At 45.9% G+C, this 27,925-nt stretch overlaps 1 protein-coding gene across 5 annotated transcripts in view; it reads right to left on the bottom strand.

The window, feature by feature from the left end:
* WWP2 (WW domain containing E3 ubiquitin protein ligase 2) overlaps positions 1 to 27,925 on the bottom strand; it is a 181,301-nt gene that overhangs the window by 99,758 nt on the left and 53,618 nt on the right. For 4 of the 5 annotated variants that reach the window (XM_025370285.1, XM_025370287.1, XM_025370286.1 and 1 more), the window contains 2 exons: positions 2,370 to 2,507; positions 489 to 585 (listed from right to left, as the gene is read on the bottom strand). In XM_025370285.1, coding sequence (XP_025226070.1) covers positions 489 to 585; positions 2,370 to 2,507 — 235 coding nt within the window. Of the gene's footprint in view, positions 1 to 488; positions 586 to 2,369; positions 2,508 to 3,759; positions 3,912 to 27,925 lie in introns of those variants that run through there. The other variant, XM_025370290.1, reaches the window with a different exon arrangement.

Here is a 27,925-nt window from a genome sequence, read left to right as displayed (position 1 = left end):
AGCAAATTAATGCAGAAACAGAAAACCAAATACCACATGTTCTCATTTATAAGTGGGAGCTAAACATTGGGTAAACATGAACACAAAGATATAAATAATAAACACTGGGGACTCCAAAAACAAGGAGAGAGGAGCAAGGATTGAAAAACTACCAATCAGGTACTATGTTCACTATCTGGGCAATGGGATCATTAGAAGCCCAAACCTCAACATCATGTAATATACCCATGTAACAAACCTGTTCATGTACCCCCTGAATCTAAAATAAAAACAAAAATTAAAAATCTAAATTCAATTAAAAAAAAAAAAAAAAAAGGATCCTGAGTTCTGGACTCCTCTATTAGCCTCCTTCACCACTGAGTCAGTTACAAGATCTCTGGAAATGTCCAACAGTTTCTACCATAAAATGTTCCCCGCCATGTCCCAACATGTTTTCAATAGCTCTAAGCATCTTCTCAGCTCTTTCTCATAGCCAAGGGGGGTCTTACCGGGATCTTCCACCAAAGCAGTTTGTGCTGGGGGGCTGGTGCCGGTTCTCTGGAGCTACCGCTGTTCCACTGGAGTCTCTCGAAGGCGGCTGTGATCCTAGAAAGGAATCAATCACAAGAAAAGACAGAAGCATTGAGGAGCTCAACTCATGTTCGAGATTTGACAGCCAGGAACAGAACTCCCTCTGTGTGTTAGAGTTGCCACCACCACAGGATACGGACATCCAGCAAGCTGCAGCCACCAGAAGGACAGGAACAGGGATGATCACACAGGATCCAATCCATGCCATGGAGCAGTGGGGCTCAAACCTTGGAAACAGCTTCTCTTCTCCAAGACATTCAAGAGCATCCAAGGCACTTACAAGCAAATTGCCTTATCCATTACATGAATCTCAGCCTCAAAAACATGAGATAGAGAACCAACGCTAACCGTGCAAAGTAGGGGCCAGGAATCGGGGGCATTTCTCCATAACACACCCAGAGAGCTTTTACAAAGCCAAATCAGATCATCATAGTCTTCTGCTAGAAACCCTTCAACAACTTTCTGTTTCTCAAGATGAGGTTCAAAATCCCTACCAAGGGCTTCAAGGCTGCACGATCTGAGTTGACCTGTTTCTCCGACCTCACCTCCTCCACTCTCTCTCCTTCTTGCTCCTAATAATCCAACCACACTGACTGCCTCTGTTCCCATCACAGGCCAAGCCACCCCTTCACCCCACACCCCCACCACGGCCTGTCTAAACTCCTTGTCCTCCAGGTCTCAGCTTCCTCAGAGAAACCGTCCCTGATCCCTCAATTTAGATGAGATCTCCCCCAACAAAGTACAGGAATCTCATGCCACCCTGTGGTTTTCACTGATAGCTTTTGTCACAATCACAGCTATGTAATTACCTGTGTGTTTACTCATTTGATGTCTAACTTCCCCTGCCCTCATCAAATAGACTGTAAACCTCAAGCAGTGGAGACCATGTGAATTTGGCCCATTGCCATCCGGCTGGCACCTGGTCTAAGACCTAGTGCATACCAGGGATACAATTATGTATATATGTGTTGAACGAGTGAATGACGCATGTTTTTCTCCAAGCACCAAAGCACCCCAAGCACTGATCAGTGCAGTTAAGGGATTTTTCTCCACAGTCAAGGCCCGTCCAGCCACTGAGATTCCAACCAACTGCCCTTGAATTGGAATTCAAATTGCACCCCTTTGAAGCTACAGAAATCCTGCTTGGTGCCTGGAAAGTGCCATGATTACATCACATCTAAGAAAACATTTAACGGGAAAAATTAATGGAGAAACCCAACCCATTTCAGACCTCAGAATTATTCATGAAATAATTTCCTGCTAGATCCAAAGGTGACTAATTTCAGACTAGATCAAAAGAAACAAACTACCAATATTCGGGACAGAGAAGGGGACACTCTCCAAATTCCCAGCTCTGTCTGTATTTTGCTAGTGTGTATCTCTAGGAAAACACAGGGTCCCCTTCCCAACCAATGCCTCTCATAAAAACACCCTCAACCTCCCCAAAAAGTGTAACTGTATTGGGAAGGAAAATGGGCCAAAGTCACATTTGATAAAGATATTTCATTTTCCAAAGTCCACATGGGATGAAAGATGTTTTTCTCTGCTATCAAACCAAACAATTACACAATTTACAGAGACTGGACATTTACTGTGGCCCTTGATCAGAAAGTGGCCCTTGAAAATTCATGTCGTGATATTGATCCACGGTGCTAAGAAGAGTCGGGGCTAGCTAAGGGCCAGGCTGAGTGGTAATCAAACCAAGACGCCTAGTAGAGAACCAAGCTCTCAGCACCTCCTGGCCCCTGCCCAGCCCCACCCCGTCCCGGCACAGCCCTGAGGAGCAGGGCGGCACTCACCGTCTGTCACAGCACTGCCATTAGGCACACTTCCCAGATCAACAGTCGGCCCGTCCAGGAAAATTGTCAGCTCTCCGCCTGAGACAACACTGCCTTTGTTCTCCGTCTGCAGGTTCAGGGTCAGCTGCGTGTTCTCCACTGTGGGGTACAAAAGGCAACATGGATGGGCTAAAGCAAATGCACCCCAAGTTAAGATTCTCTAAATTAGAAGCTCCCATTTCACCTTCGCTGGCTTCCCTGAGAATGCTTTCCCCACATCTTCAAATTTTGCCTCGTGGCATGGAACAAAGAGTGGGAAGGAATATGTCTAATGAAATCACTGTTGTATCAGGTTGGAGGGGAAGGTGTACTCTTTCTAAACATTTCATATCACCAGATCAGCAACATAATTTCCACATTACTGATGTATTAGTTTGTTTACACTTGCAGGACTGTGAGAAAACCACAGGGATACTGATGGTGTACAGATGAAGAAATAGTTGCAAGTAATATCCCCCTGCCCATAGAAACCAAAGAGACCCTAAGGAACTGTCAACAGGAGACATCTCCATCTGGAGAGGGATTGCAGGGGCTTATTCTTTTCTTATTTGTGCTAAAACATACTGTTGTTATTTTAAATTTTCAATCCTGAAAATGTATTGCCTTGAAATAAGGGAAAAAAGTTACAACAATGAAACTTCAATGCAGGCTAATTGGCCCCATCACTGACTCAAGGAGAGAGAGGTGAGAAGTGGCCCAGAGCACCCTGCCCCCAAGGATACCAGGTAGATTCAGTCCTGTGGGTGACTGTAGCAAAAAAAAACAGAACAAACTGACTGGAGGCAGAAGCACCAAGCCCTAGGCAGGCTAGAAACTGCTGCACACACACCCTCCACCCTGCTACTGAACTTGGCTGTGCTGAATAGCTTCTGTCTAGTTAAGTGTTTAGTCCACACTGAATACTTCAGTTCCCTTCAGTTCAGTCCAGCCAGGAGCTACGGCCTTTAGTTCAGGGCTGTTAAACAATTACCAAAAGGGAATCAGCCTTTATGAGGATTTCCACAGGGTCTGTCCACACCACATCTTACAAAACCAGACCAGGCAAGTGCCACGTATCTGAACCTCCCTCCCCACCCGCCCTACCCAGTCCAACACCTTGTTTTATTTCTTAGTTGCTACTGCACAATAATAAGCTATCTTACCTGTTTTCTAGAACAAGGTAGAGTATGTATAAATGTCTCCATAAGCACACTAAGGTAAATTTGAGCATTTTCTACAGATAACCCCCCTTTCCTCCACCCCCGTAAAAAAGACAGCTCTAAATCCCTCTACAGATACAACCCTTTAAGAACTTAGCAGAAAATTCTAGATCAATTCAAGGATCTATTATAATAAGATAGAAACCAGTTACCCTTTGGTTTTCAAGCTCTCCTAAGTGCTCTACCTTCCCTTAATCTCTCTTCCCTGCCATGGATCTCTCCAACTCTTTTTTGAGTGAGTCTGCTGCTATTTTCAGCCAGTTACACTGAGGGCCTTGGTGAGTACTAAACGTTTCTATAAAATAACACTTGTAGTTTCCAAAGGAAATGAGTTCCTTCAAAAGCTAAGGAGTATGGAAAGGAACTGAGGCCTTTCAACCCCCAGCCACCACTTGTCATCCCTGGGAGTGGCCACTTGGGAAGCACCTGCTCCAGCCCCAGCAGAGCCTAACCCTACAACTTAGTCCACATCCTGAATGCAGCCTCGGGAGAGATCCCAGGCCAGGCTGCCCAGCTAAGCTGCTGCCAAATCTAGCCCCCTGAAACTGTGCGATCATAAATGTTGATTATTGTGGGCTTTTTTTTTTTTTCTCTTTTAAGTCAAGGAGGGTTTCCCTACTCCATTATGCCAAGATCCAGTGCCTAAGTCTCTGGCAGTAGGGATATTAAGCACATGGGTTAAGAGGGGGTGTGGTCAAGCACTCTGAGTTTAATTCACAGTCCCTGAGAGCTGTGCAGCAAGAAGCAAATGACCTAAACTGAGCATCGGTCTCCCTACTTGCAAAACAGGGGAAATCATGGCACCTTTTTCAGAGGACTCTTGCAAAGAAGTAAATGGCACCTACTGAGCTCCTAATAAGCTGTCATTTTTATCATCTTCCTGTTGACTTTCCTGTTTTTAGGCTGAAGAGTCCTAATTCCTCTTGGTCTAATTTCTCATTCACCGTATTTGTTTTTTGTTTTATTTTTTAATTTTTTTTAATAGAGACGTGGTTCACTATTTGCCCAGGCTGGTCTCGAACTCCTGGCCTCAAGCAATCCTCCCACCTCGGCCTCCCAAAGTGCTGGGATTCCAGGAGTGAGCCACTGCACCCTAGCCTTCATTCATTTTAGTCATTCTTCTCTTGATCCTTCTGGTCCTTCTGAGACTTTTTTGGGCTGTGACCACAGAATCTTCCAAGGTAAGCCACAGACCCATCACGCAGACAAACTGTCTTTTTATCTTGTTTTCAGGTCATCTCCTAAAGGCGCCCAGCCTCTGGCTCCAGTACACAGACCACTGTTGGAAGTGTGCTGAGGGATGAGCATTCCAGAAGGGCTCCTTGATTCCTGTCCTGACACCTCAAAGGTCGTCATTTCATAAATGGAGTGTGGACACTTTTTTTCCTCCTTCCTGGAGGACTGATAATGTTCAACAGGAGAGTGGAGGAACCCAAGGCCTCTCGCTGCTCATTTCTACCCCTGTGACAGTCACAGTGCCATGGGCCTTGGACAGAAGCCAGAGAGATAGCCTGCATTTTCCTCTCCATGGTCTCGTCCCAAGGATCCAAGTTAGCTCTTCTATCTAGTTTATCTACTCATTGTCTCCAGTGGAGTCATTATATATTTGAAGGCTCAGAAGCCACCATACAACACATTGAGACACACTTTGCCTTCAAAAAGTGTCAATGGGCTGGGTGCGGCGGCTCATGCCTATAATCCCAGCACTTTGGGAGGCTGAGGTAGGACGGTCACTTGAGGCCAGGAGTTCAAGACAAGCATGAGTAACACAGTGAGACTTTGTCACTACAAAAAAGTTAATTAAAAGGAGCAAGCCAAGCTCAATGGCTCATGCCTGTTAATCCCAGCACTTTGGGAGGCCAAGGAGGGTGGATTGCTTGAGTCCAGGAGTTCAAGACCAGCCTGGGCAAGATGGCAAAACCCCATCTCCAATAAAAATACCAAAAATTAGCTGGATGTGGTGGTAGGCTACTGTAGTCCCAGATACTGAGGAGGCTGAGGTGGGAGAATCACCTGAGCACGGGAGGTCGAGGCTGCAGTGAGCCAACATCACGCCACTGTACTCCAACCTAAGCAACCAGAATGAGACTCCGTCTCAAAAACATAAAATAGGACTGGGCATGGTGGATCATGCCTGTAATCCCAGCCTTTTGGGAGGCTGAGATGGGCTGAGATGGGTGGGTCGCTTAAGCTCAGGAGTTCGAGACCATCCTGGGCAACATGGTGAGACCCTGTCTCTATTAAAAATACAAAAAATTAGCCAGGCCTGGCGGGGTGTACCTGTGGTCCCCACTGCCCGGGAGGCTGAGGTGGGAGGATTGCTTGAGCCTGGGTTGGGGCAGACATTGCAGGGAGCCAAGACTGCGCCACTGCACTCCAGCCTGGGTGACAGAGTGAGACCCTGTCTCAAAAAATAAATTAATTTAATTTTAATTTAAATAGCCAATAGGGAGGGGGAGGGCCTTTTTTCTTTAAACTAAACTTTTGAGAACATAACCCTCCTCTGTTCTATTTGAGACCTCTGGCTATCACCATGATAACCAAGTGATCTAATTTACTGTCACTGAGAGCAAGGCAACCTGACGCCACAGGCTTCATGTGAAAGAGGGGGATGGAGAAACGTCAAACGATACCATGAGGAAGCAATCAGACGCCAGAATGTGGGACATCCATACGACAACTGTCCCAGACTCCTGAAAAAGTCAATGTCATTAAATTCATTTAAAGAAAAAAAAAAAGAGGCAGGATGGAGACTCCTCTAGATTTAAAGAAAACCAACAAATGCCATGCATGAATTTTTGACTAAACCTTGGTTTGAAAAAGCTATATTCTGGGCCGGGCGCGGTGGCTCAAGCCTGTAATCCCAGCACTTTGGGAGGCCGAGGCGGGCGGATCACGAGGTCAGGAGATCGAGACCATCCTGGCTAACATGGTGAAACCCCGTCTCTACTAAAAATACAAAAAACTAGCCGGGCGTGGTGGCGGGCGCCTGTAGTCCCAGCTACTCGGAGGCTGAGGCAGGAGAATGGCCTGAACCTGGGAGGCGGAGCTTGCAGTGAGCCGAGATCGCGCCACTGCACTCCAGCCTGGGTGACACAGCGCGAGACTCCGTCTCAAAAAAAAAAAAGAAAAAGCTATATTCTTGGGATATGTGGAGAAATTTGCATACAAACTGAATATTAGATGATGTTTGAAATTATTGTTAAAGTTCTTAGGTTTAATAGCAGTACTATGGTTTTACAGACAGGCATAGTGGCTCACATCTGTAATCCCAGCACTTTGGGAGGCCGAGGTGGGTGGATCACCTGAGCTCAGGAGTTCGAAATCAGCCTGGCCAACATGGTGAAACCCCATCTCTACTAAAAATACAAAAATTAGCCAGGCGTGGTGACACGCATCTGTAATCCCAACTACTTGGGAGGCTGAGGCAGGAGAATCACTTAAACCCTGCAGGCGGAGGTTGCAGTGAGCCAGGATCGTGCCACTACATTCCAGCCTGGGCAACAGAGCAAGGCTCTGTCTCAAAAATAAAAAAAAGGCTGGGCGTGGTGGCTCACGCCTGTAATCCCAGCACTTTGGGAGGCCGAGACTGGCAGATCACGAGGTCAGGAGATCGAGACCATCCTGGCTAATACAGTGAAACCCCATCTCTACTAAAAATTCGGAAAGTTAGCCAGGCGTGGTGGCGGGTGCCTGTAGTCCCAGCTACTTGGGAGGCTGAGGCGGGAGAATGGCGTGAACCCAGGAGGCAGAGCTTGCAGTGAGCCGAGATCACACCACTGTACTCCAGCCTGGGCAACAGAGCAAGACTCCGTCTCAAAAAAAAAAAAAAAAATTCACTTTGGTTTTATATGAGAATGTCTTATTCCTGGGAGATGCAAGAGTAGATGAGAATGATACACGCATTTATTTTCAAGTGACTTTTTAGAAGAATAGGGTGAAGTTTTAGGGAGTAAAGTGTCACGATATCTGCAATTTATCTTCAAACGGCTCAGGAAAAAAAATACACCCAGCCATACACTATAATAACATACAGACAAAACAAATTTGGCAAAAAAATGTTAACAAGTGCCAGAAATAGGTGGATGGCATTTGAGTGTTCACTGTATCACTCTTTCAATTCTTCTGTATGTTTGCAAATTTCATAATTAAACATTGGGGAAAGGTTTTTTTTTTTAATTGGCAAGGTTATTTAAAAAATTAAACTTCAGAGAACAGAACACCTCATTATTCACTTTTTTAAAAAATTGAGCCAGAGGAGCCCTATAATATACAATGGGACTAAAGAAACCGTTAGCTAATTGAGTGACAGATTCGTGCATACAGGGGAGGCTGAAAGGCGTAAGCGTGGCTGGAAAACATATACTAGAACCTTAGTTATAAATAGCAGTCTTAGCCACCTCACCTCTGGGGCCCTCTGTTTTCACTACAGCTGTGCGGACGGCTCTACAGAGGCCCTTTCTCTTCCAGTATGTCTTCCTGCTGCCTTTAGAGGCATTGCTCAAAATCAAGAAACCCATGAAAAAGTAGGTTTAGTGAGTCCATTTCCATAACTGGAATCTGATTTAGCATATAGGAAGCTCACCAGCTCCTCTCAAGCTCATCAGGCCCTGTTCTATCTGCATTCGTGCTGTTCACATCTGTGCCTTGAGTACCTACTATTCTAGTTACTGTGATTCAACAGGAACAAGATAGGCAAAAATCTGTGCTCCTAGAGCATTTACATTCTACTTGGAAGAAACAGACAATAAGCAATGTCTTTTCTTTTCTTCTTTAAAAAAAAAAAGTAAATTGCATAATCTGTTAGAAGGTGGCAAGTGCAGGCTGGGCACCATGGCTCATGCCTGTAATCCCAGGACTTTGGGAGGCCGAGGCAGGCGGATCATTTGAGGTCAGGAGTTTGAGACCAGCCTGGCCAACATGGTGAAACCCCGTCTCTACTAAAAATACAGAAAAATGAGCTGGGTGTGGTGGCGGGCACCTGTAATCCCAACTACTCGGGAGGCTGAGGCAGGAGAATCGCTTGAACCCGGGAAGCAGAGGTTGTGGTGAGCCGAGATTGTGCCATTCACTACAGCCTGGGCAACAAGAGCAAAACTCCATCTCAAAAAAAAAAAAAACAAAAACAAAAAACCTAAAAAAAAAAATTTTAATGAAATAAAAAAAATTTAAAAAGAAGGTGGCAAGTGCAATAGGAAAAAATAAAAGGAGGGGGATGAAGAATGCTAAGCTGGGAGAGGATGTGGGGTAGAGAAGAAAAACCTCCCCGGGAAGGTGACAATTGAGCAAAGAGTAAAGGATAGGGGAAGCCATGTGGGTATCTGGAGGAAGAATATTCTAGGCAGAGGAAAAAGCAAGCCCAGAGGTGCTAGATGAGAGCATGCCTAGCATGTCTGGGGAATGGCAGGGAGGCCAGGGCAGCTGGAGTGGAGTGAGGGAAGAGAGGAGCAGATGAGGGCAAGAGGTAACCAGAGCCTCCAAGTCAGGCCTTGGGGCAAGGTCCTCACAATTGCTCAACATGGGATGGGGCTCCGTTACAGGGTTTTGAGCAAGGAAGTGACCTGATTCCTGCTGCAGCACAGTCAGTCTGGCTACGGGAGAAGGGCTGAGGTACACAAGACCAGGTAGGAGGTCACTGTGGTAATCCAGGCGAGAGCAGATGGTTGTTTGGGCAAAGGCGATGGCAGTGTCTTTAAGAAACACTGTGTCTAAGAAGATTCCACCCTGGCCTCCTCCCTAGCATGAGTTAGAAAGCCCCAGGACTCCCCACCAAGCACATCAGCCAGGCCCCACAGGCCCACTGATGTCTTGGAATCAAAGCTTTGGGCAAGTCATAGGCAGGGGCTGCAAACCGTGCCAATTTAGAGCATGGCTAGAGGAAGTCTGATTCAATTAGGACTAAATGGAACATATATAATGAAAATAATCAGCTGGCAGAGGCTTAGGTTTCACCGAGAAAGTCAAAGGCCTGAGCTCATGCTAACTTCAGTAATCAGCAAACATACTTCTTCAGCTATACGACTGAACCCTTCTGTTCTAAGTAATAACTGGTTACCGATACCTTCTAATACTACTTGATGGAGGTCAACAGACAGCAGTAAGGCTGAATATGAGAATCTAGGGAAAAAGACTCTGGGAAGTCCCAGGGACTGTGCCCTTTGAAAGACAGCCCTTTAAAAGCCAGCATACAGACACCAGGTGCCTCCTGATGGAAACACACATCACCACACCAGAGAAAAAAAAGAACCAAAGTCAGTCTCAGCCTCTAGATCTGCCCATGAGGGACAGAGGGACACGCAGAACCACACTTTAGGGAGACACACAGCAAAATCCAAAGTGTGGGAAACTGTAAAGGACACACTGTCCAGTTTCTTCAACAACACAATGCAAGGAGTAAAAAGAGGGAGGACAACATCTAGGTTAAGAGAGACTGAAGAGACATATCAATCTTGTTTGGTTCCTGACTCAGACAAACCAATGGCTTAAAATGGCTGAGCACAGTGGCTCATGCCTGTAATCCCAGCACTTTGGGAGGCCAAGGCAGGGGGCTCACTTGAGTCCAAGAGTTTGAGACCAGCCTGGGCAACAAAGTGAGACCCCATCTCTGTAAAAAAATAAAATAAAATAATTGGTTGGACATGGTGGCATGCACCTGTGGTCCCACCTACATGGGGTCCAGGCGTCATGGCTCATGCCTGTAATGCCAGCACTTTAGGAGGCCAAGGTAGGCGGATTATTTGAGGTCAGGAGTTTGAGACCAGCCTGGCCAACATGGTGAAACTCCGTCTCTACTAAAAGTACAGAAAAATGAACTGGGTGTGGTGGCGGGCACCTGTAATCTCAATTCAGATTACATGGGTGGCTACATGGGTGGCTAGGCAGGAGGATCACTTGAGCCCAGGAGGTCAAGGCTGCAGTGAGCCACATTTGCATTACTGCACTCCAGCCTAGGCAACAGAGCAAGATCCTGTCTTGAAAAATAAAAATAAAAAATGGCCGGGCGCGGTGGCTCAAGCCTGTAATCCCAGCACTTTGGGAGGCCGAGACGGGCGGATCACGAGGTCAAGAGATCGAGACCATCCTGGCTAACACGGTGAAACCCCGTCTCTACTAAAAAATACAAAAACTAGCCGGGCGAGGTGGCGGGCGCCTGTAGTCCCAGCTACTCGGGAGGCTGAGGCAGGAGAATGGCGTGAACCCGGGAGGCGGAGCTTGCAGTGAGCTGAGATCCGGCCACTGCACTCCAGCCTGGGTGACAGAGCGAGACTCCGTCTCAAAAAAAAAAAAAGAAAAGAAAAAGAAAAAGAAAAAATAAAAAGCTTGGGCCCGGCACGGTGGTTCACACCTTTAATCCCAGCATTTTGGGAGGCTGAGGGAGGCAGATCACTTTTGTTCAGGAGTTTGAGACCAGCCTGGCCAACATGGCAAAACCCCATCTCTACTAAAAATACAAAAATTAGCCAGGTATGGTGGCACACATCTGTAATTCCAGCTAACTTGGGAGGCTGAGGCACAAGAATCACTTGAACCCAGGAGGCAGAGGTTGCCGTGAGCTGAGATCCACGTCACTGCACTCCGGCCTGAGTGATGGAGTGAGACTCTGTCTCAAAAAACATTAAAAAAAATTTTAAAAATAAAATGAAAGTGTTACACTACGACTGGGGAAATGTAAAAACTGCCTAGATAGTTCAAAACATGAAATGATTACCATTGAGTTTTCTAGGTATGAAATTGGCATCATGGGTTGGGTTTTTAAGAGTCCTTATCTCTTAGAGAAATACACTAAAATATTAATATTTGTAGTTGAAGCATGTCTGGGATTTTCATAAAATTAATCCAGTGGGGATGGGATGGGAAGTTAGATGAGACAGGAATGGCCTGTCATAGACAGCTGCTGAACTGGGTAATGGCATATGGGGATTCACCCACTATTTTTCCACCTCTGTGTATGTTTCACATTTCCTATAATAGTTTTTGTTCTAGTAACTGGCCACTAACAAAAAAAAAAGAAGGCAGGGCGCAGTGGCTCACACCAGTAATCCCAGCACTTTGGGAGGCTGAGGCAGATGGCTCGCTTGAGCTCAGGAGTTCAAGACCCACCTGGGCAACAGGGTGAAACCCTGTCTCTATTAAAAACACAAAAATTAGCCAAGCATGATGGTGCCTGCCTATAGTCCCAGCTACTTGGGGGGCTGAGGCAGAAGAATCACTTGTGCCCAGGAGGTCAAGGCTGCAGTGAGTTGAGATCGGGCTTCTGCACTCCAGCCTGGTTGACAGAGTGAGACTGTTTCAAAATAAAAAAAGAAGTTTTTGTGTTTTTCCATGCCAGGACACCCAAGGCACTAACAGCAACTATAAAGAAAGAAAAAAAAAAAAAAACTTGCAAGATTTTGACAAAATATAGTTTAAAATATAAAAAGGTAGAAGACACATGAGTCAAGCTGTTCGGGGAATAACTCTTACTCTTATTTTTCCTCCCTTCAAAGCCTCAGATTTGCAAGTGGCTTCAAGTTAGTAATTTCCTACTGAGAAAAGTTTGTACGTGCAGCAAGGATGAGTCATATTTTTCTAAGAGTTACTTTTTCCCTTTCTTGACCTGGATTTTTTAAAATATGTTGTTTGCATGTGGTACTAATAAATATAGACAAATAGGGCATGGAAATTGCCGTCCTTATTCCAACAAAAGAAAAAAAACTACATAAACCGTAACTGCCAAACCATGCTACTATAATGCAATTCCGTTACAAAATCCAGAACTCTTGCCTGGACAGTTTCACTGCAAATGTACGAAAGAACTTTCTAGTTTGGGGTCTTTTCTCATTATTGTCCCTCCCTACCCTATGCCATCGAAATGTCTGTGCAGGTCATGTCCACACTTAGATGTTTTAAAAGGAAAAATAGTTCTGTTTTCTTTTTCTTCCTAATTCAGAATACAAATGTTAGGCTTTACCTGGAAATTTGAGAAACATGAAACAAGAAAGAAAGGAGGATTTTTTTAAAGGGAGGCCAAGGACGCCAGGATGAAGAGTCTCTGAAGCCCGACGAAGACGTGACTGATTTGGCCATTCACATAAGTGCTGCTTAGCGGAACAAACCTCCTTCTTCCTGCCTCCCTCTTCCCTCAATCCCACAGGCCCATCAAAAGCAGGTGAGAGTGAGCAGCACCTTCATTAACAGGCCCGTGTTCATTCTACACATAACTGCAAACACTGGTACACAGAGGAAGGGAACCGGGGGAAATTCCAGAAGGGCAGAGAGTCAACAGTCTCCTTTCTATTCCCCAGTTCCCTGAAACTCAGACACACACAGGCTGGAGTCTACCCCGGGTCTCGAGAGAAGGCTCTTTCACATTTCCTTTGCAGGAAAGGAAGCCAGATGATTCCAGGATTTACTGTGACGAGGGCTCTTCGGCTTCCAACCTTAGCCAGAGCCTAACAAGAGAAAGTCTCTTCTACCCAGCTAGGCCAGCAGTGAACACTGGTATTCCTGTTGGGGCAACAATGCTGACTTTGCTCACTCCACCTCCCCACGGCCCCCAACACTCACACTCTGGCAGGGTCTTACTCAGAACGCAGAATGTAATGAGAACTCTGGCTTGGTCTTGCAGTCTCTTCTTTGGGCTACTACCGCTGGGAATCATTGCTAAATGAAAGTTTTGGTCTCCTGGGGGTTGCATGAACTCTTCTAGAGAAAACAGCCTCATTTTTACAAAGCCGGTTTACAAACTTTCTCTGTTTCTTGTTCATTTATTCAGGAAACATTTCCTGGGCTGGGCGCAGTGGCTCATCCCTATAATCCCAACACTTTGGGAGGCCAAGGCAGGAGGATGGCTTGAGATCAGGAGTTTGGGACCAGCCTGGGCAACAAAGTGAAACCTTCATCTCTATAAAACATTTAAAAAATTAGGCCAGGCATGGTGGCTCATGCCTGTAATCCCAGCTCTTTGGGAGGCCAAGGCAGACAGATGGCCTGCGCGCCGGAGTTCAAGACCCACCTAGGCAACGAGGTGAAACCCCATCTCTACTAAAAATACAAAAACTAGCCAGGCATGGTGGCATGTGCCTGTAATCCCAGCTACTCAGGTGGCTGAGGCAGGAGAATCACCTGAATCCAGGAGGCGAAGGCTGCAATGACCCAACATTACACCATGCGTTCCAGCTTAGGCCAAAGAGTGAGACTCTATCCGCAAAAAAAAAAAAAAAAAAAAAAAATTAGCTGGGCGTACTGGCGCATGCCTGTGGTCCCAGCTACCCAGGAGGCTGAGGGAAGAGGATTACTTGAACCCAGGAAGTTCAAGTAACATTTGCTGGGTGCCCACTATCTGCCAGACAGTGCTTGAAGCTATGTTATCATGAAGAATGGAAACAGATGTCGTCCCTGCTTTTAGGAAGCTTACAATTCAGTGGGAGAAGTGGAAGTAACAAGGAAATTTAAAGTTGCAACTGTAAGGAAAGGTTTCAAGAGATATCAACATACGGTCCCCTGAGCAGCCAGATGCTTGGCCTGGTCAGGACATGAGGAAAAGTTTCTCGAGAAACTGATAATTGTCATCTAAGTTTCGAGAAGACAGCTAACAGGGTAGGGCAGGGCAGGGAGGAAGACCATCCAGGCAGGGACAATGTTGTGTGCAAAGGCCCTGTGCACAGTGAGCCGGGTGCATTCAGGAAAGTGGGCAGAGATGAGTGGGGCTGGACTGGAATGAGATCCAAATGGGTGGGAGGGCTGAGTGGTCACTAGACGTTGCAGTGGCTTGTGACATGCTGAGTTATAGAGTTTTTCTGTATCCTAAGAGCCACCACACAGTGCTAAAGGGTTTTTTAATTGAGGTGTGACAAGATCAGCCTTGCTGGATTAATAATCATTCTGGCTGTGGTGTGGAAAACAAGTTGGAGGAAAGGAAGGACAGAAACAGGCAGAGCAGACAGGAGGCCACAGATGAAAATTTTGGCGGCCAGGAAAGGACTAAAGCGGGAGAAGTGGAGCTGAAGAAGTGGGCAGACTTGCAAAAGTAAAAATCAAGAGAATCTAAAGAGATTAGAAAATGGGTCGGGTATCAAAGACGGCTCCTGGGTTCCTAACGCACTTAACTGAACAAATGGAGAATCTACACGATGAAATCTAGAATATGGGAACAGGACCAAGCCTGAGGAGGAGGTGACTTGCACGTGTTGAGGTGCTTCTGACATAACCACAGGGAGACACCAAGAGAGTCGTCAGATATGTGGGAAGAGAGCTCAGAAGTGATTCAAATCTGTGGCTCACCTGCACACGGTGGTTTGCACAGACAGGAAGTTCAAATAAGGATGAGATCATGGAAGAAAAGGATGGAATGATAGGAAACTCTCATATTTAACAGTTAAATAGATGATGACCTTGCCGAGGCAGGCGGATCACCTGAGGTCAGGAGTTCAAGACCAGCCTGGCTAACATGGCGAAACCCCATCTCTACTAAAAATATAAAAATTAGGCCAGGTGTGGTGGCTCACACCTGTAATCCCAGCACTTTGGGAGGCCAAGGCGGATGGATCACCTGAGGATGGGAGTTCAAGACCAGCCTGACCAACATGGAGAAACCCATCTCTACTAAAAGTACAAAATTAGCCGGGAGTGGTGGCACATGCCTGTGATCCAGCTACTCGGGAGGCTGAGGCAGGAGACTCGCTTGAACCCGGGAGGCAGAGGTTGTGGTGAGCCGAGATCACGCCATTGCACTCCAGCCTGGACAACAAGAGCAAAACTCCACCTCAAAAAAAAAATATATATATATATATATATATATATATAAAATATAAATTAGCTGGGCGTGATGGCGGGTGCCTGTATCCCAGCTACTCGGGAGGCTTGAGGCCAGAGAACTGCTTGAACCTGAGGCAGAGGTTGCAGTAAACAGAGATTCCACCACTGCACTCCAGCCTGGGCAAAAGAACAAGACTCTGTCTCAAAAAAAAAAAATTAATAAAAAAATTAATAATAAATGACGACCTTGCAAGGAAGACAGAGAAGAATAACTGGAGAGGTGGGAGGGAAGATCAGGAAGGGTTCCTGGGAAGGCAGGGAAGGGGGGCCTCTAAGTATGGATGGGGCATCTGCCCTTAGCAGGTGGATAGAAAGAAAGGAGGGTGGATTCGGCACTCATGTCCTCATTTCGGTATATAACGGACTCATCAACCACGACCACCCTTTATTTCTCTTGATTCAGGGTCCCAGTACTCTACAGCCAAGAGCCATGCAGCTACATGCATTTTCCTTTACTTACACACACACACACAAAAAAAGTACATATGCACACACAAGTCAGCACCGGTTATCCATCACAGTCACCCATGTAACAAGGCACCCCAGAAGGAGTCTCGGGAACCAACTGTGGATCACCTTAAAACAGGATACAAAGACTTCATCCATCTTGGTAAATCTCTCAAGTCATAGCATATTTTAACTTTTTAAAAGGGACTTAGGGGAAATAAATACAGATCTGGGAAGGTTAAGTCTTTAGAATAAATTATCAGTTCACATCATTACTGCTGCCTTGTCATTAGCCCTCCTCTTCTCCTAGGGGGAGGGAGAGTCCCCGCCACACCATTAATCGCCATGCCCAGGCCCTGCCCAGCTCCAACAGATCACCCATGCTCTGTGCCCTCAGGGAACCACAGCGGCCACAACCAACTCTCTAAGTTGCCAGGCATCAAAGCCATGTTTATAAACACCTTCCAAAGAACAAACCCCCTTTTAAATGTTCTTTGCAGAGCAAAATGTAGGAGCTCTCTTAGAAAATTAATTTTTTAAGTTATAATTCTGCTTTTAAAAAATTCCCCTTTTTATAAATTGGGTTTTTTTTTTTACAAATTATAATTTCAGATAAGGGAGCTACTGTGCCCCAACTAAGATTTAGATTAGTGATTATAAAGAGCGTACAACAACATGGAAAATTATTCATACCACAATGTTAAGTTTTTATATTTTTTGAGATGGAGTCTCTCTCTGTCGCCCAGGCTGGAGTGCAGTGGTGCGATCTCGGCTCACTGCAACCTCTGACATTATAGAATGCACCCTATTATTAAGACCATGTAAAAATAAGTATACAAAGGGGCAAAGAAATAAATGAACCAGAGAAAAATGACAAGTTGTGTTTGAGCAGTAAGATTATGAAATAAAGATTTTCTTTGTCAATTTCCATTAATTCCATAGTGGATTTTTTTCCATAATTTCCATGTCCGTTAAACATTAGACATGTATGCGGGAGTGTCAACAAGTGAAATGACACAAGGCATGAGATTTTCTTGCAAATACGTCCCCAAAAGATGGGAGCTAAAGATGAAAGACAAGTAGATGTGTGCTAGTTATCATTAAAGCTGGGTAACCGGTGCTGAATGGTCCATTATTCTCTCCCCTTTTTTTTTTTTTTTTTTTTTTTGAGACGGAGTCTCACTCTGTTGCCCAGCCTAGAGTGCAATGGCACGATCTCGGCTCACTGCAGCCTCTGCCTCCTGGGTTCAGGCAATTCTTCTGTCTCAGCCTCCCAAGTAGCTGGGACTACAGGCAGCCGCCATCACATCCGGCTAATTTTTTTGTATTTTTAGTAGAGACAGGGTTTCACTATGTTGGCCAGGCTGGTCTCAAACTCCTGACCTTGTGATCTGCCCGCCTCAGCCTCCCAAAGTGCTGGGATTACAGGAACAAGCCACCACGCCCGGTCTACATTTTTTTTTTTTTTTTGAGACAGAGTTTCACTCTTGTCACCCAGGCTGGAGTGCAGGGGTGCAATCTCAGCTCACCGCAACCTCTGCCTCCCCAGTTCAAGCGATTCTCCTGCCTCAGCCTCCTGAGTAGCAGGGATTATAGGCACCCACCACCACACCCAGCTAATTTTTGTATTTTTAATAGAGAAGGGGTTTCATCATGTTGGCCAGGCTGGTCTCAAACTCCTGACCTCAGGTGATCTGCCCGCCTCAGCCTCCCAAAGTGCTGGGATTACAAGCATGAGCCACTGCACCTGGCCACTTCTCTCTACTTCTATTTATGTTTGAAATTTTCCATAATAAAAAGTTTAAAAAGAATTTTCCAGGCAGGGTGCGGTGGCTCACATCTATAATCCCAACACTTTGAGAGGCCAAGGTGGGAAAATTGCTTGAGCCCAGTTTGAGACCAGCCTGGACAACATAGGGAGATCCTGTCTCTACAAAAAATGTAAAAACTTAGCCAGGTGTAGTGGCATGCTCCTGTGGTCCCAGCTACTTGGGAGGCTGAGGTGGGAGGATCACTCGAGCCCAGAAGGTCAAGGCTGCAGTGAGCTGTGATCATGCCACTACACTTCAGCCTAGGCAACAGAACAAGACCATGTATCAAAAAAAAAAAAAAAAAAAAAAACCTGCTTCTGCTATATAATATCGTCTTTACAATAAATAATATTAGCTTTCAAAATAAAAAATAATGTGCTCATTTAAAAAATTCAAATACAGAAAGGTAAAATATGACACCTACTCCACAAACACATTCCAAAGCCTTTCCCATGGTATCACTACTTTAGCTTTTGGGGTTTGTTTTGTTTTGTTTTGTTTTTTGAGATGGAGTCTGGCTCTGCAGCCCAGGTTGGAGTGCAGTGGCACAATCTCGGCTCACTGCAAGCTCCGCCTCCCGGGTTCACACCATTCTCCTGCCTCAGCCTCCCGAGTAGCTGGGACTACAGGTGCCTGCCACCACACTGGGCTAATTTTTTGTATTTTTAGTAGAGACGGGGTTTCACCATGTTAGCCAGGATGATCTCAATCTCCTGACCTCGTGATCCGCCCGACTCGGCTTCCCAAAGTGCTAGGATTACAGGCGTGAGCCACCACGCCTGGCCTTGTTTAGTTTTTTTTTTGAGATGGAGTCTCGCTCTGTTGCCCAGGCTGGAGTGCAAGGGCACCATCTCAGCTCACTGCAACCTCTGCCTCTCGGCTTCAAGCGATTCTCCTGCCTCAGCCTCCTGAGTAGCTGGGACTACAGGCGCCCGCCACCACACCCGGTAATTTTTGGATTTTTATTAGAGATGGGGTTTCACCATGTTGGTCAGGCTGGTCTAGAACGCCTAGCCTCAAATGATCCACCCACCTCAACCTCCCAAAGTGCTGAAATTAGAGGTGTGAGCCACCGCACCCGGCCAGTATCACCCACTTTGAACAACTTTGTATGAAGTCATTGCAAACACAAGCACAAATACACATATAAAAGCTACAGATGCAAGGCTGGGCACAGTGGCTCACACCTGTAATCCCAGAGCCTGAGGCGGGTGGATCCCCTGAGCTCAGGAGTTCAAGACCACCCTGGTCAAAATAGTGAAACCCCATCTCTACCAAAAATACAAAAATCAGCCAGACATGGTTGCACATGCCTGTAATCCCAGCTCCTTGGGAGGCTGAGGCAGGAGAATCACTTGAACCTGGGGGGTGGAGGTTGCGGTGAGCCGATATCACACCACTCCACTGCAGTCGGAGGGAGAGAGTGAAATCTGTTTTCAAAAGAAAAAGAAAGAAAAGAAAAGAAAAGAAAAACAACAACAGATGCAAAGTTGAGGTCATTCTAGGCCCAAAGCTCTGCCCTTTGATTTTTCACTTGTAATCTATGAATCTTTTCAAACATATACAGATGCAATCTATCCATTCATGAGTGTTTGGGGATCCCCCTCCGAGAGAATGAATTCATAAAATACATGTGTTATAAACATTAATTAATTGAGGGAGAGAGGAAAGGGGCAAGAGGAAGGAAAAAAGGGAGGGAGGGAGGGAGGGAGGGAGAGAGGAAAGGGGCAAGAGCAAGGAAAAAATGAAGGAAGGAAGGGAGGGAGGAAAGGAGGGCAGAAGGGGGAAAGAGGGAGAGGGAGGAAGGGAAGAGGGGGAGAGGGAGGGAGGGAGGGAAGGATACTATTTTCTGAGAAGTGTGTGCCTTACTGTCCTGTATGTAATAAACAGCACCCCCAGGCCAGGTCAGGCACTGAAGTCAGAGTCCCACTTTGTACCTAACAGTGGCACTAATTGCCCACTTATGTGACTGTGACACTCTTACTCTGGTCCAGGATTACCTTCCCTTTTGACAGACCACTCTCCCACAAAGAATAAGCCTCCTACACTATGAAAAATACTCCAAGAGTCCTGGTAGTCTGGAGGAAAAGGGAACATCAAACACTGCAAGGAGATAAGTGAGGTCTGATGTTAACACAGCTATTCCAGCAGCCGCAGCACCTCCCCTGGGAGAACCTGGAAGGCTGGAATGGACGGTCAGGCGGAAGCCGTTCGAATGACTGGTGCAGAGCAGAGGCCCAAACACCAGATGAAGTGTTTCAGTTTTGTTTTTGGCAAGGGAAAGGAAACAGCTCACATTCAGGCAACCATCTCATTTTCCTGTCACCAGGTCAAGGCCACCATTCCGGGCCTGCAGCAGGTGTTCATTTAGGACCTGAACGCTACACAGCTGATGAGAAACGGCACAGGCCCTAGAGAAGATGGCCCAATGCCCCTGTGCCACAGGTTCAAGAGGAATGGAAGAAGTTTCTAAAACTGTACAAATATAACCCTACACTAATGGTAACCTGATTTTGAAGAAAAGTTTCTTCTGAAGACAATTTTAACAAAAATTTTTGGCCGGGCACCATGGCTCAAGCCTGTAATCCCAGCACTTTGGGAGACTGAGGCAGTTGGATCACTTGAGGTCAGGTGTTTGAGGCCTGCAGGGCCAATGTGGCGAAACCCCTTCTCTACCAAAAATATAAAAATCAGCTGGGCGTGGTGGTGTGCACCTGTAATCCCAGCTACTTGGGAGGCTGAGGCAGGAGAATCGCTTGAACCCGGGAGCAGAGGCTACAGTGAATGAGATCATGCCACTGCACTCCAGCCTGGGCAAGAGAGCAAGGCTCCATCGCAAATAAAAAAAAAAAAAAAAAAGTAAAAAGAAACAATTTAAATAAAAAATTTGTAAATACAAATAAATAAATAAAAGAAGAGAAGTTTCCCAGTCTTCCTCCAGGGGCTCAACCTCTAGACCTGCACTGTCCAACAGGGGGGCCACAGCTACCTGCAGCCACGGAGCACTTAGAAGGTGGCTGGTATGGATTAAGATGTGCTGTGTGTCACAAAGACACACCTGAGGCCAAAAAGTATGTAAAATATCTCATTAGTACTTTTTAAAATACTGATTACATGTTAAAATAACATTTTCGATATGTGGAAATAAAATACGTTATTAAAATTAATTTCACCTGTGTTTTTGTTTTTACTTTTTTCTTTTTTGAGACACAGTCTCGCTCTGTTGCCCAAGCTAGAGTGCAGTGGCGCGATCGTGGCTCACTGCAATCTCTGCCTCCTGGGTTCAAGCGATTCTCCTGCCTTAGACTCCCAAGTAGCTGAGGTTACAGGCGCGTGCCACCATGCCTGGCTAATTTGTGTACTTTCAGTAGAGACGGGGCTTTGCCATGTTGGCCAGGCTGGTCTTGAATTCCTGGCCTCAAATGATCCACCGGCCTCAGCCTCCCAAAGTGCTGGGATTGCAGGCGTGAGCCACAGTGCCCGGCCTATGTTTTTACTTATTTTTAATATGGCCACTAGCAAATTTTAAATTATACACACACCTCGAATTCTGTTTCTATTGGACAGCACTGATCTAGCATCTGCCTCCTCCCTGCTGTTGGCCTCCTGTGTGACTTGACAGCAACCAGTTTGTTCCTGCCTCAAAGCTTCCCACATGCTCTTCCCTCCACCTAAAATGCTTTTCTCCTGTTCCCCTAGACAATTCCTTTTTCTCCTTCTGGTGTCCAGGTGTCACTTCCTCCAGGAAGCCTTCCTTGATAAACACACATGCATGTACACACACACACACACGCACACACACACACACACACACCCCACCCAGGCCAAAGTCTCCCATGATGCATTCCCAGATCATCCTGTACTTTCCTCCATCACATCTGTCACAACTGGAATAATTTGTACCGTTTGTTCAACTTTCTGTTTTCCTCTCTAGAGCCTAAATTCCAGGAGGACAGGGATGCTGTCTGCTGTTCACCACTTCAGCGCCAGCCTCTAGCTCGGAACTCAAAGGTGCTTACTGCATCAAAGTTGATAAATCAGCGTCAGGCCTTGCCCCTGTTGCAAGCAAGTCTCATGATCCTAAGAAAATGCCCTACAGAGGAGAAAGAAACTCTCACACAAAACCCTGACCCAACACTAAGAAACTCTCAAGTCTAAGAAGGAAAGAAAAGCAGGGGCCAGGCACGATGGCTCATACCTGTAACTCCAGCATTATGGGAGGCGGAGGTGGAAGGATTGCTTGAGCCCAGGAGTTTGAGACCAGCCCAAGCAACAAAGGGAGACCCTGTCTCTACAAAAAATACAAAAATGAGCTGGACATAGTGGTGTGCATTTGCGGTCTTGGCTACATGGGAGGCTGGGGTGGGGGGACCTTAAAGTTTAAGGCCAGGAGTTTGAGGCTACACTGAGCTATGATGGCACCGCACGCTAGCCAGGGTGACACAGTAAGACCCTGTCTCTTATTTTAAAAAAATACATGTATATATAGCCAGGCATGGTGGCTCATGCCTGTAATCCAAAATCTTTGGGACGCCGAGATGGGAGAATTGCTTGAGGCCAGGAGTTCGAGACCAGCCTGACGAACACAGTGAGACTACATCTCTTTAAAGGAAAAAAAAAAACAAACAAGAAAGAAAGAAAAGAAAGGGGAGAAAAAATGTCTTGGCCACCTACTGCAGACTAAAACACAGTCACAATATACCTGTAGAAAAGGAGGAAGAGGAACGGCCTTGGCCAGCGTTCAGCTTTTGGAGCAGAATCACCCTTTGCTCAAATATGTGTTCCCACGAGGCTGACCAACTTCCAAAGCCGACACCTCACAGAACACTCTGGAGGCGGCAGCCTGGACCAGGAGAAGGTAATCCTGACAGAGAGCTTTTCTTCTCTCTTCAGGTGAGGCTCCACAAGGCAGCCTCTCAGCCAGCACTCAGTGACACAGGGGGCAGGTTTGTTGGAACATTCGTTGCAGGGCCTCCATGTTTACTTTTCGAGACTTGTGGCTAAAAGGACCTTTTCTTTCCAACAGCTCTCAGCTGATACCAAAGCCAGGAAACGGGCCCCGGCTGTAACTTTGAGAAGCTGAGGGTGTGGGGCTGAGGGAGGGGGTTGCTTTTGGCATCTTCAGGAATTCCTTGAGGTTCTGGCCTGGGCGTATCTGCCTGAGGTGCAGGATGATGGAAAGCGACACACAGAGGGCTTTTCAGAGACTGCTAGAGACAGCCTGAAATCCCAAAGCGTGGCATCTGGTGCCAATAAAAAAAACAGTAGTTGCTGATGTAACTGCAACTCGATCAGGGCAACAGGAAACAACGGCTTGCATTTGGAGGCTGGAGCCAGGCTCAGCCCACAGCCTCCCCCAAGTGGGCGGCACGCACCACACTGGTCCTGCTGTCGGCCTCCGAGGTGAGCCGGACGCTGGCCACAAAGATCTAAGTCACAGGAAAAGACATGCATCCTCAGTAATCAGAGGAGAAAGTCATTCTTTCAACGTCGTGTGTGTGTGTGTGTGTGTGTGTGTGTGTGTGTGTGTATGCATGTATTCATGGTTTTGTGTTGTAGGTACACAAAAGTGAACAAAATTCACAAAACGCCTGCCCCCAAAGACCTTACATTCTATTTGTGGAAGACAGTGAATAAGAAAAATAAACAAAATAAACAGTAGTATATGGGGATAACTGCTTACAAGAAAATAAAGCAGAGAAGGGAAAGAGGGGATGTTGGGGAGGAGTAGTCACAATTAAGACAGTTTTGTCAAGGCCATAATATCCAATACATGTGATCCTTTTTTTTTTTTTTTTAAGAGACAGGTGGCCAAGAGTGGTGGCTCACGCCTGTAATCCCAACAGTTTGGGAGGCTGAGGTGGGTGGATCACTTAAGGTCAGGATTTCAAGACCAGCCTGGCCAACATGGTGAAATCCCATCTCTACTAAAAATACAAAAATTAGCCAACCACAGTGGCACGTGCCTGTAATCCCAGCTACTCGGGAGGTTGAGGCAGGAGAATCGCTGAACCCAGGAGGCAGAGGTTGCAGTGACCTGAGATGCAACACCACTCCAGCCTGGCCGACAGAGTGAGACTCCGTCTCAAAAAAATAATAACAAAAAATAGACAGGGGTCCCACTCTGTCACCGAGACTGGAGTACAATGGCATGATCACAGCTCACTGCATCCTCGACCACCTAGGCTCAGGTGATCCTCCCGCCTCACCCTCCTGAGTAGCTGGGACTACAGATGCGGATAACCACACCTGGCTAATTTTCCTATTTTTTTGTAGAGGGTCTCGCTATGTTGCCCAGGCTAGTCTCAAACCCCACCCATCCCCTGCCCCCGCCTCAGTCTCTTAATGCACTGAGATCACAGGCATGAGCCACTGTGCCCAGCTGTATGATTCCATTTCTATAAAATGTCCAGGAAAGGTATATCTATAGAGACACAAAGTAGATTCGTGGTTGCCAAAGGCTGGAGGTGGAAAGGGGAATTCACTATAAATGGACACAAAGGATCTCACTGGGGCGATGGAAAAATTCATGGCAATGATTGGATGACTCAGTAATTTTTTTCTAAATCACTGAATGAATGATTTTTAAAAATCATGTTAAAATCACTGAATTACATGCCTTTTTTTAAAAGGCATGACCAGGTACAATGGCTCACACCTGTAATCCCAGCATCTGGGAGGCCAAGGCAGGAAGATTGTTTGGGGCCAGGAGTTCGAGACCAGCCTAGTCAATATAGTGAGATCGCATCTCTATAAAATTAAATTAAAATGAAGGCAGTATTATCAAAGAAGGCCTCACTGAGGTGATTATTTCAGTGGACTGGAAGGGGTGAGTTTCAGGAGAGATTTAAGGCTAGTGCCAAGGGTCAGTGGCAGGAGAGCAGCACTGGGCTGGAGAAACAGCAGGGAGACCTGTGGCCTGAGGGGTCTGGAAAGCGGAGCATGTTTGAGATGAGGTAACAGACACACATAAAGGCATCACAGGCGGCAGGTGGGCCCATAGGGAAGGACTTTGGTTTTTACGGAGTAGCGATACGATTTGACTTCTGGTTTGATTTATTCTGGCTGCTGCATTCAGAACCGTTCCATAGGAAGACAACAGCAGACACAGCGAGACCCATTAAGAAGCCTTTGCAATAACAGTCAAGAAGTGACTTGGACATGGGTGACAGCAGCAGTCATAGTGACAGATGGTCGGATCCCAGAATACATCCTAAAGGCAATGCAGACAGGAGGTGCTGATGGGACAGAAAACGAAGTCAAGGAAGGCACAGAGGATTTTAGCCTGAGTGACACAGAATTGTCACTGCTTCAAGACGCGGAAAGCTGTGGGAAGTAGGTGACTCAGATTTCAACAGTTCACTTGAGGATGTTAATTAGCCGTAAATACTGTCTTTGGTTGCCAGGGGAGAAGCCCTAGCTGTGAGTTTGGGGCGTATAGGCCAAATTTAAAGCAAGGAGGCTGGATGTGCTCGTGAATGAAAGGGGGGTAAATTAACAAGTGAACACAGGACAAAGCCACCATGGAGCACCCCCATGTTTGCAGACTGGGGAAGAGGAAAACCAGCAAGGGAGACTGAATAAGAGTGACCAGAGATGTGGACAGAAAACCTACAGAGTGTGGTGCCCTGAACACCAAGGCAGAACATATGTCAAGCAGGAAGGATCAACTCATTGTATCCAATCTGTAAGGCCAGTGATTACAGCTTGAGAAGTGACCACTGGGTTTAGCAACACGGAGGTCACTGGCGACCTCGGGACAAGCAAATGCAGCAGAGCAGCAGAACACCTCACTGGAGGTTCCTCAAGAAGAAAAGGAGGCCAGGCGCCGTGGCTCACACCTGTAATCCCAGAACTTTGGGAAGCGGAGGCAGGCAGATCACTTGAAGTCAGGTGTTCGAGACCAGCCTGGTCAACATGGTGAAATCCCGTCTCTACTAAAAATAAAAAAAAATTAGCTTCGCCTGGTGGTGTGCACCTGTAATCCCAGCTGCTTGGGAGGCTGAGGCAGGAGAATCACTTGAACCCGGGAGGCAGAGGTTGCAGTGAGCTGCAATCATACCACTGCACTCCAGCCTGGGCAACAGAGCAAGACTCCATCTCAAAAAAATAAAATAAATAAAATATAAAATATAAAACAAAATAAAGTAAAATAACAAAGAGAAATCACTTTGCCTAACAGACTAAGGTAAGTTAAAAAGACTGACAACACCCAGTGCTGTCGGAGATACAGGGAAACAGGTATGTGGCACCCTTACACTGTGTAAATTGGTCCAGACTCTGCCATGGACACAGGCAGCAGGCATCAAAAACTTAAAACACACCCACCTTCTGACCCAGTGACTGCATGCCTAGGAATTTACCATAGGAAAAAAAAAAAAAAGGAGCATAAAGGTATCTTTACAAGAATTTAGGCGGGGTGCAATGGCTCACACCTGTAATCCCAACACTTTGGGAGGCTGAGGCGGAAGGAAAATGCAAAAATTAGCCAAGCATGGTGGCACAATCCTGTAATCTCAGCTATTCGGGAGACTGAGGTGGGAGGATCACTTGAGCCTGGAGGTCAAGAGGTCGAGGCTGCAATGAGCTGTGATCACACCCCTGGGTGATGGAGCAAGACTCCATCTCTTAAAAAAAAAAAAAAGTTGAACAAAAAGTGCTGCTAGTAATTATAAAAAAAAAATAGAAAGGGCCGAGAATGAAAGATTGGTTAAACTGTGGGTGCATCTACACAAAACAAAAACAAAGCACCTGGCTGGGCACAGTAGCTCACACCTGTAATCCCAGCACTTTGGGAGGCCAAGGCAGGTGGATCACCTGAGGTCAGGAGTTTGAGACCAGCCTGGCCAACGTGGCAAAATCCCGTCTCTACTAAAAATACAAAAATTAGCTGAGCGTGGTGGTGCACGTCTGTAATCCCAGCTATTCGGGAGACTGAGATGGGAGAATTGCTTGAGCCCAGGAGGTCGAGGTTGCAGTGAGCCAAGATCGCACCACTGCACTCCAGCCTGGATGACAGAATGAGACTCTGTCTCAAAAAACAAAACAAATCACACCCATTACTGTAGCCATTAAAACTGACCTAGTTTCACTGATGTGGAAAAAACTGGGTGAAAAAATCAAGTTACAAAGAAATATGTATAATGAGTTCCCATTTGGGGAAAAAAAAGGCATACATACAAATATGAGTATATGCCCCCCAAAACAGTGGCCATATTACAAAGTATTAACTGGATTAGGTCTGAATAACAGAATTCCAAGTGATTTTAACCTTCTTCCTTGGAAGGCAGAATGTATAGAGGTCACGGGCAGAGGCTCTAGGAACAAAAGACCTGGGTTAAATCCTAACTCTGCGAACTCCTTATAGGACAACTTTGGACAAGTTACATAGCATCTCTCTGCCTCCATTTCTTCATCAAAGGGGATGGCACCACAATCTACCTTGAATGTGTGGAGGAAGAATAAATGAGTTTATACATATATGTGTATGTGTGTATATATGTGTGTATGTGTATGCACGTGTGTATGTATGTGTGTATATGTATACGTGTGTATATATGTGTGTATATGTATGTGTGTATATGTATAAACATATGAGAGAATTCAGAAAAATGACTGATACATACTAAGCACTCAGAATATTGTCTTTTTAGTAATATGCATGAAATAATAATCAGAAAAATACTCATACTAATAATGTTTTTAATTTTATGAGCATGTATTGCTTTTACTTTTTATTTTATTGGCTTGCTCAAGAATGACTTAGTGTGTGTATATATATACACTAAATGTATATATTTATATATTTTATATATATTTTTTAATTTATTAATTTATTTATTTTTAATAGAGCGGTGGGTCTCGTTATGTTGCCCAGGCTGGTCTTGCACTCCTGGCTTCAAGTCATCCTCTCACCTCAGTCTCTAAAGTGCTGAGATTACAGGTGTGAGCCACTGCACTGGGCTGAGTACTTATTATAAATTGTAGTAAAATATACGTGATATGAAATTTTACATAGCTTTTACAGTCATACAAAATATTAATAATGTTCAATTTCGGGAGCAAGAGAAAAACTCTCAGAATCTAGTATTATTGTAATCATTCCATGAGACTGAAATAGTGGTTTACCAGGTTGAAAAAACTAGCTGGGTATGCAGGACTGGGTTAGCAGTTTCTACCATGAAGCCTGTTCGAGGCACCAGGGTCTGTAGCTGCCTTTTACCTTTGTCCCTTGCTGCCTCCTCAGCTGAAGAATGGTGAGTAA

This window comes from Theropithecus gelada, chromosome 20 (genome assembly GCF_003255815.1).
Source record: "Theropithecus gelada isolate Dixy chromosome 20, Tgel_1.0, whole genome shotgun sequence".
In the NCBI taxonomy this organism is placed as follows: Eukaryota; Metazoa; Chordata; class Mammalia; order Primates; family Cercopithecidae; genus Theropithecus; species Theropithecus gelada.
This window is presented reverse-complemented; position numbering and strand designations above follow the sequence as displayed.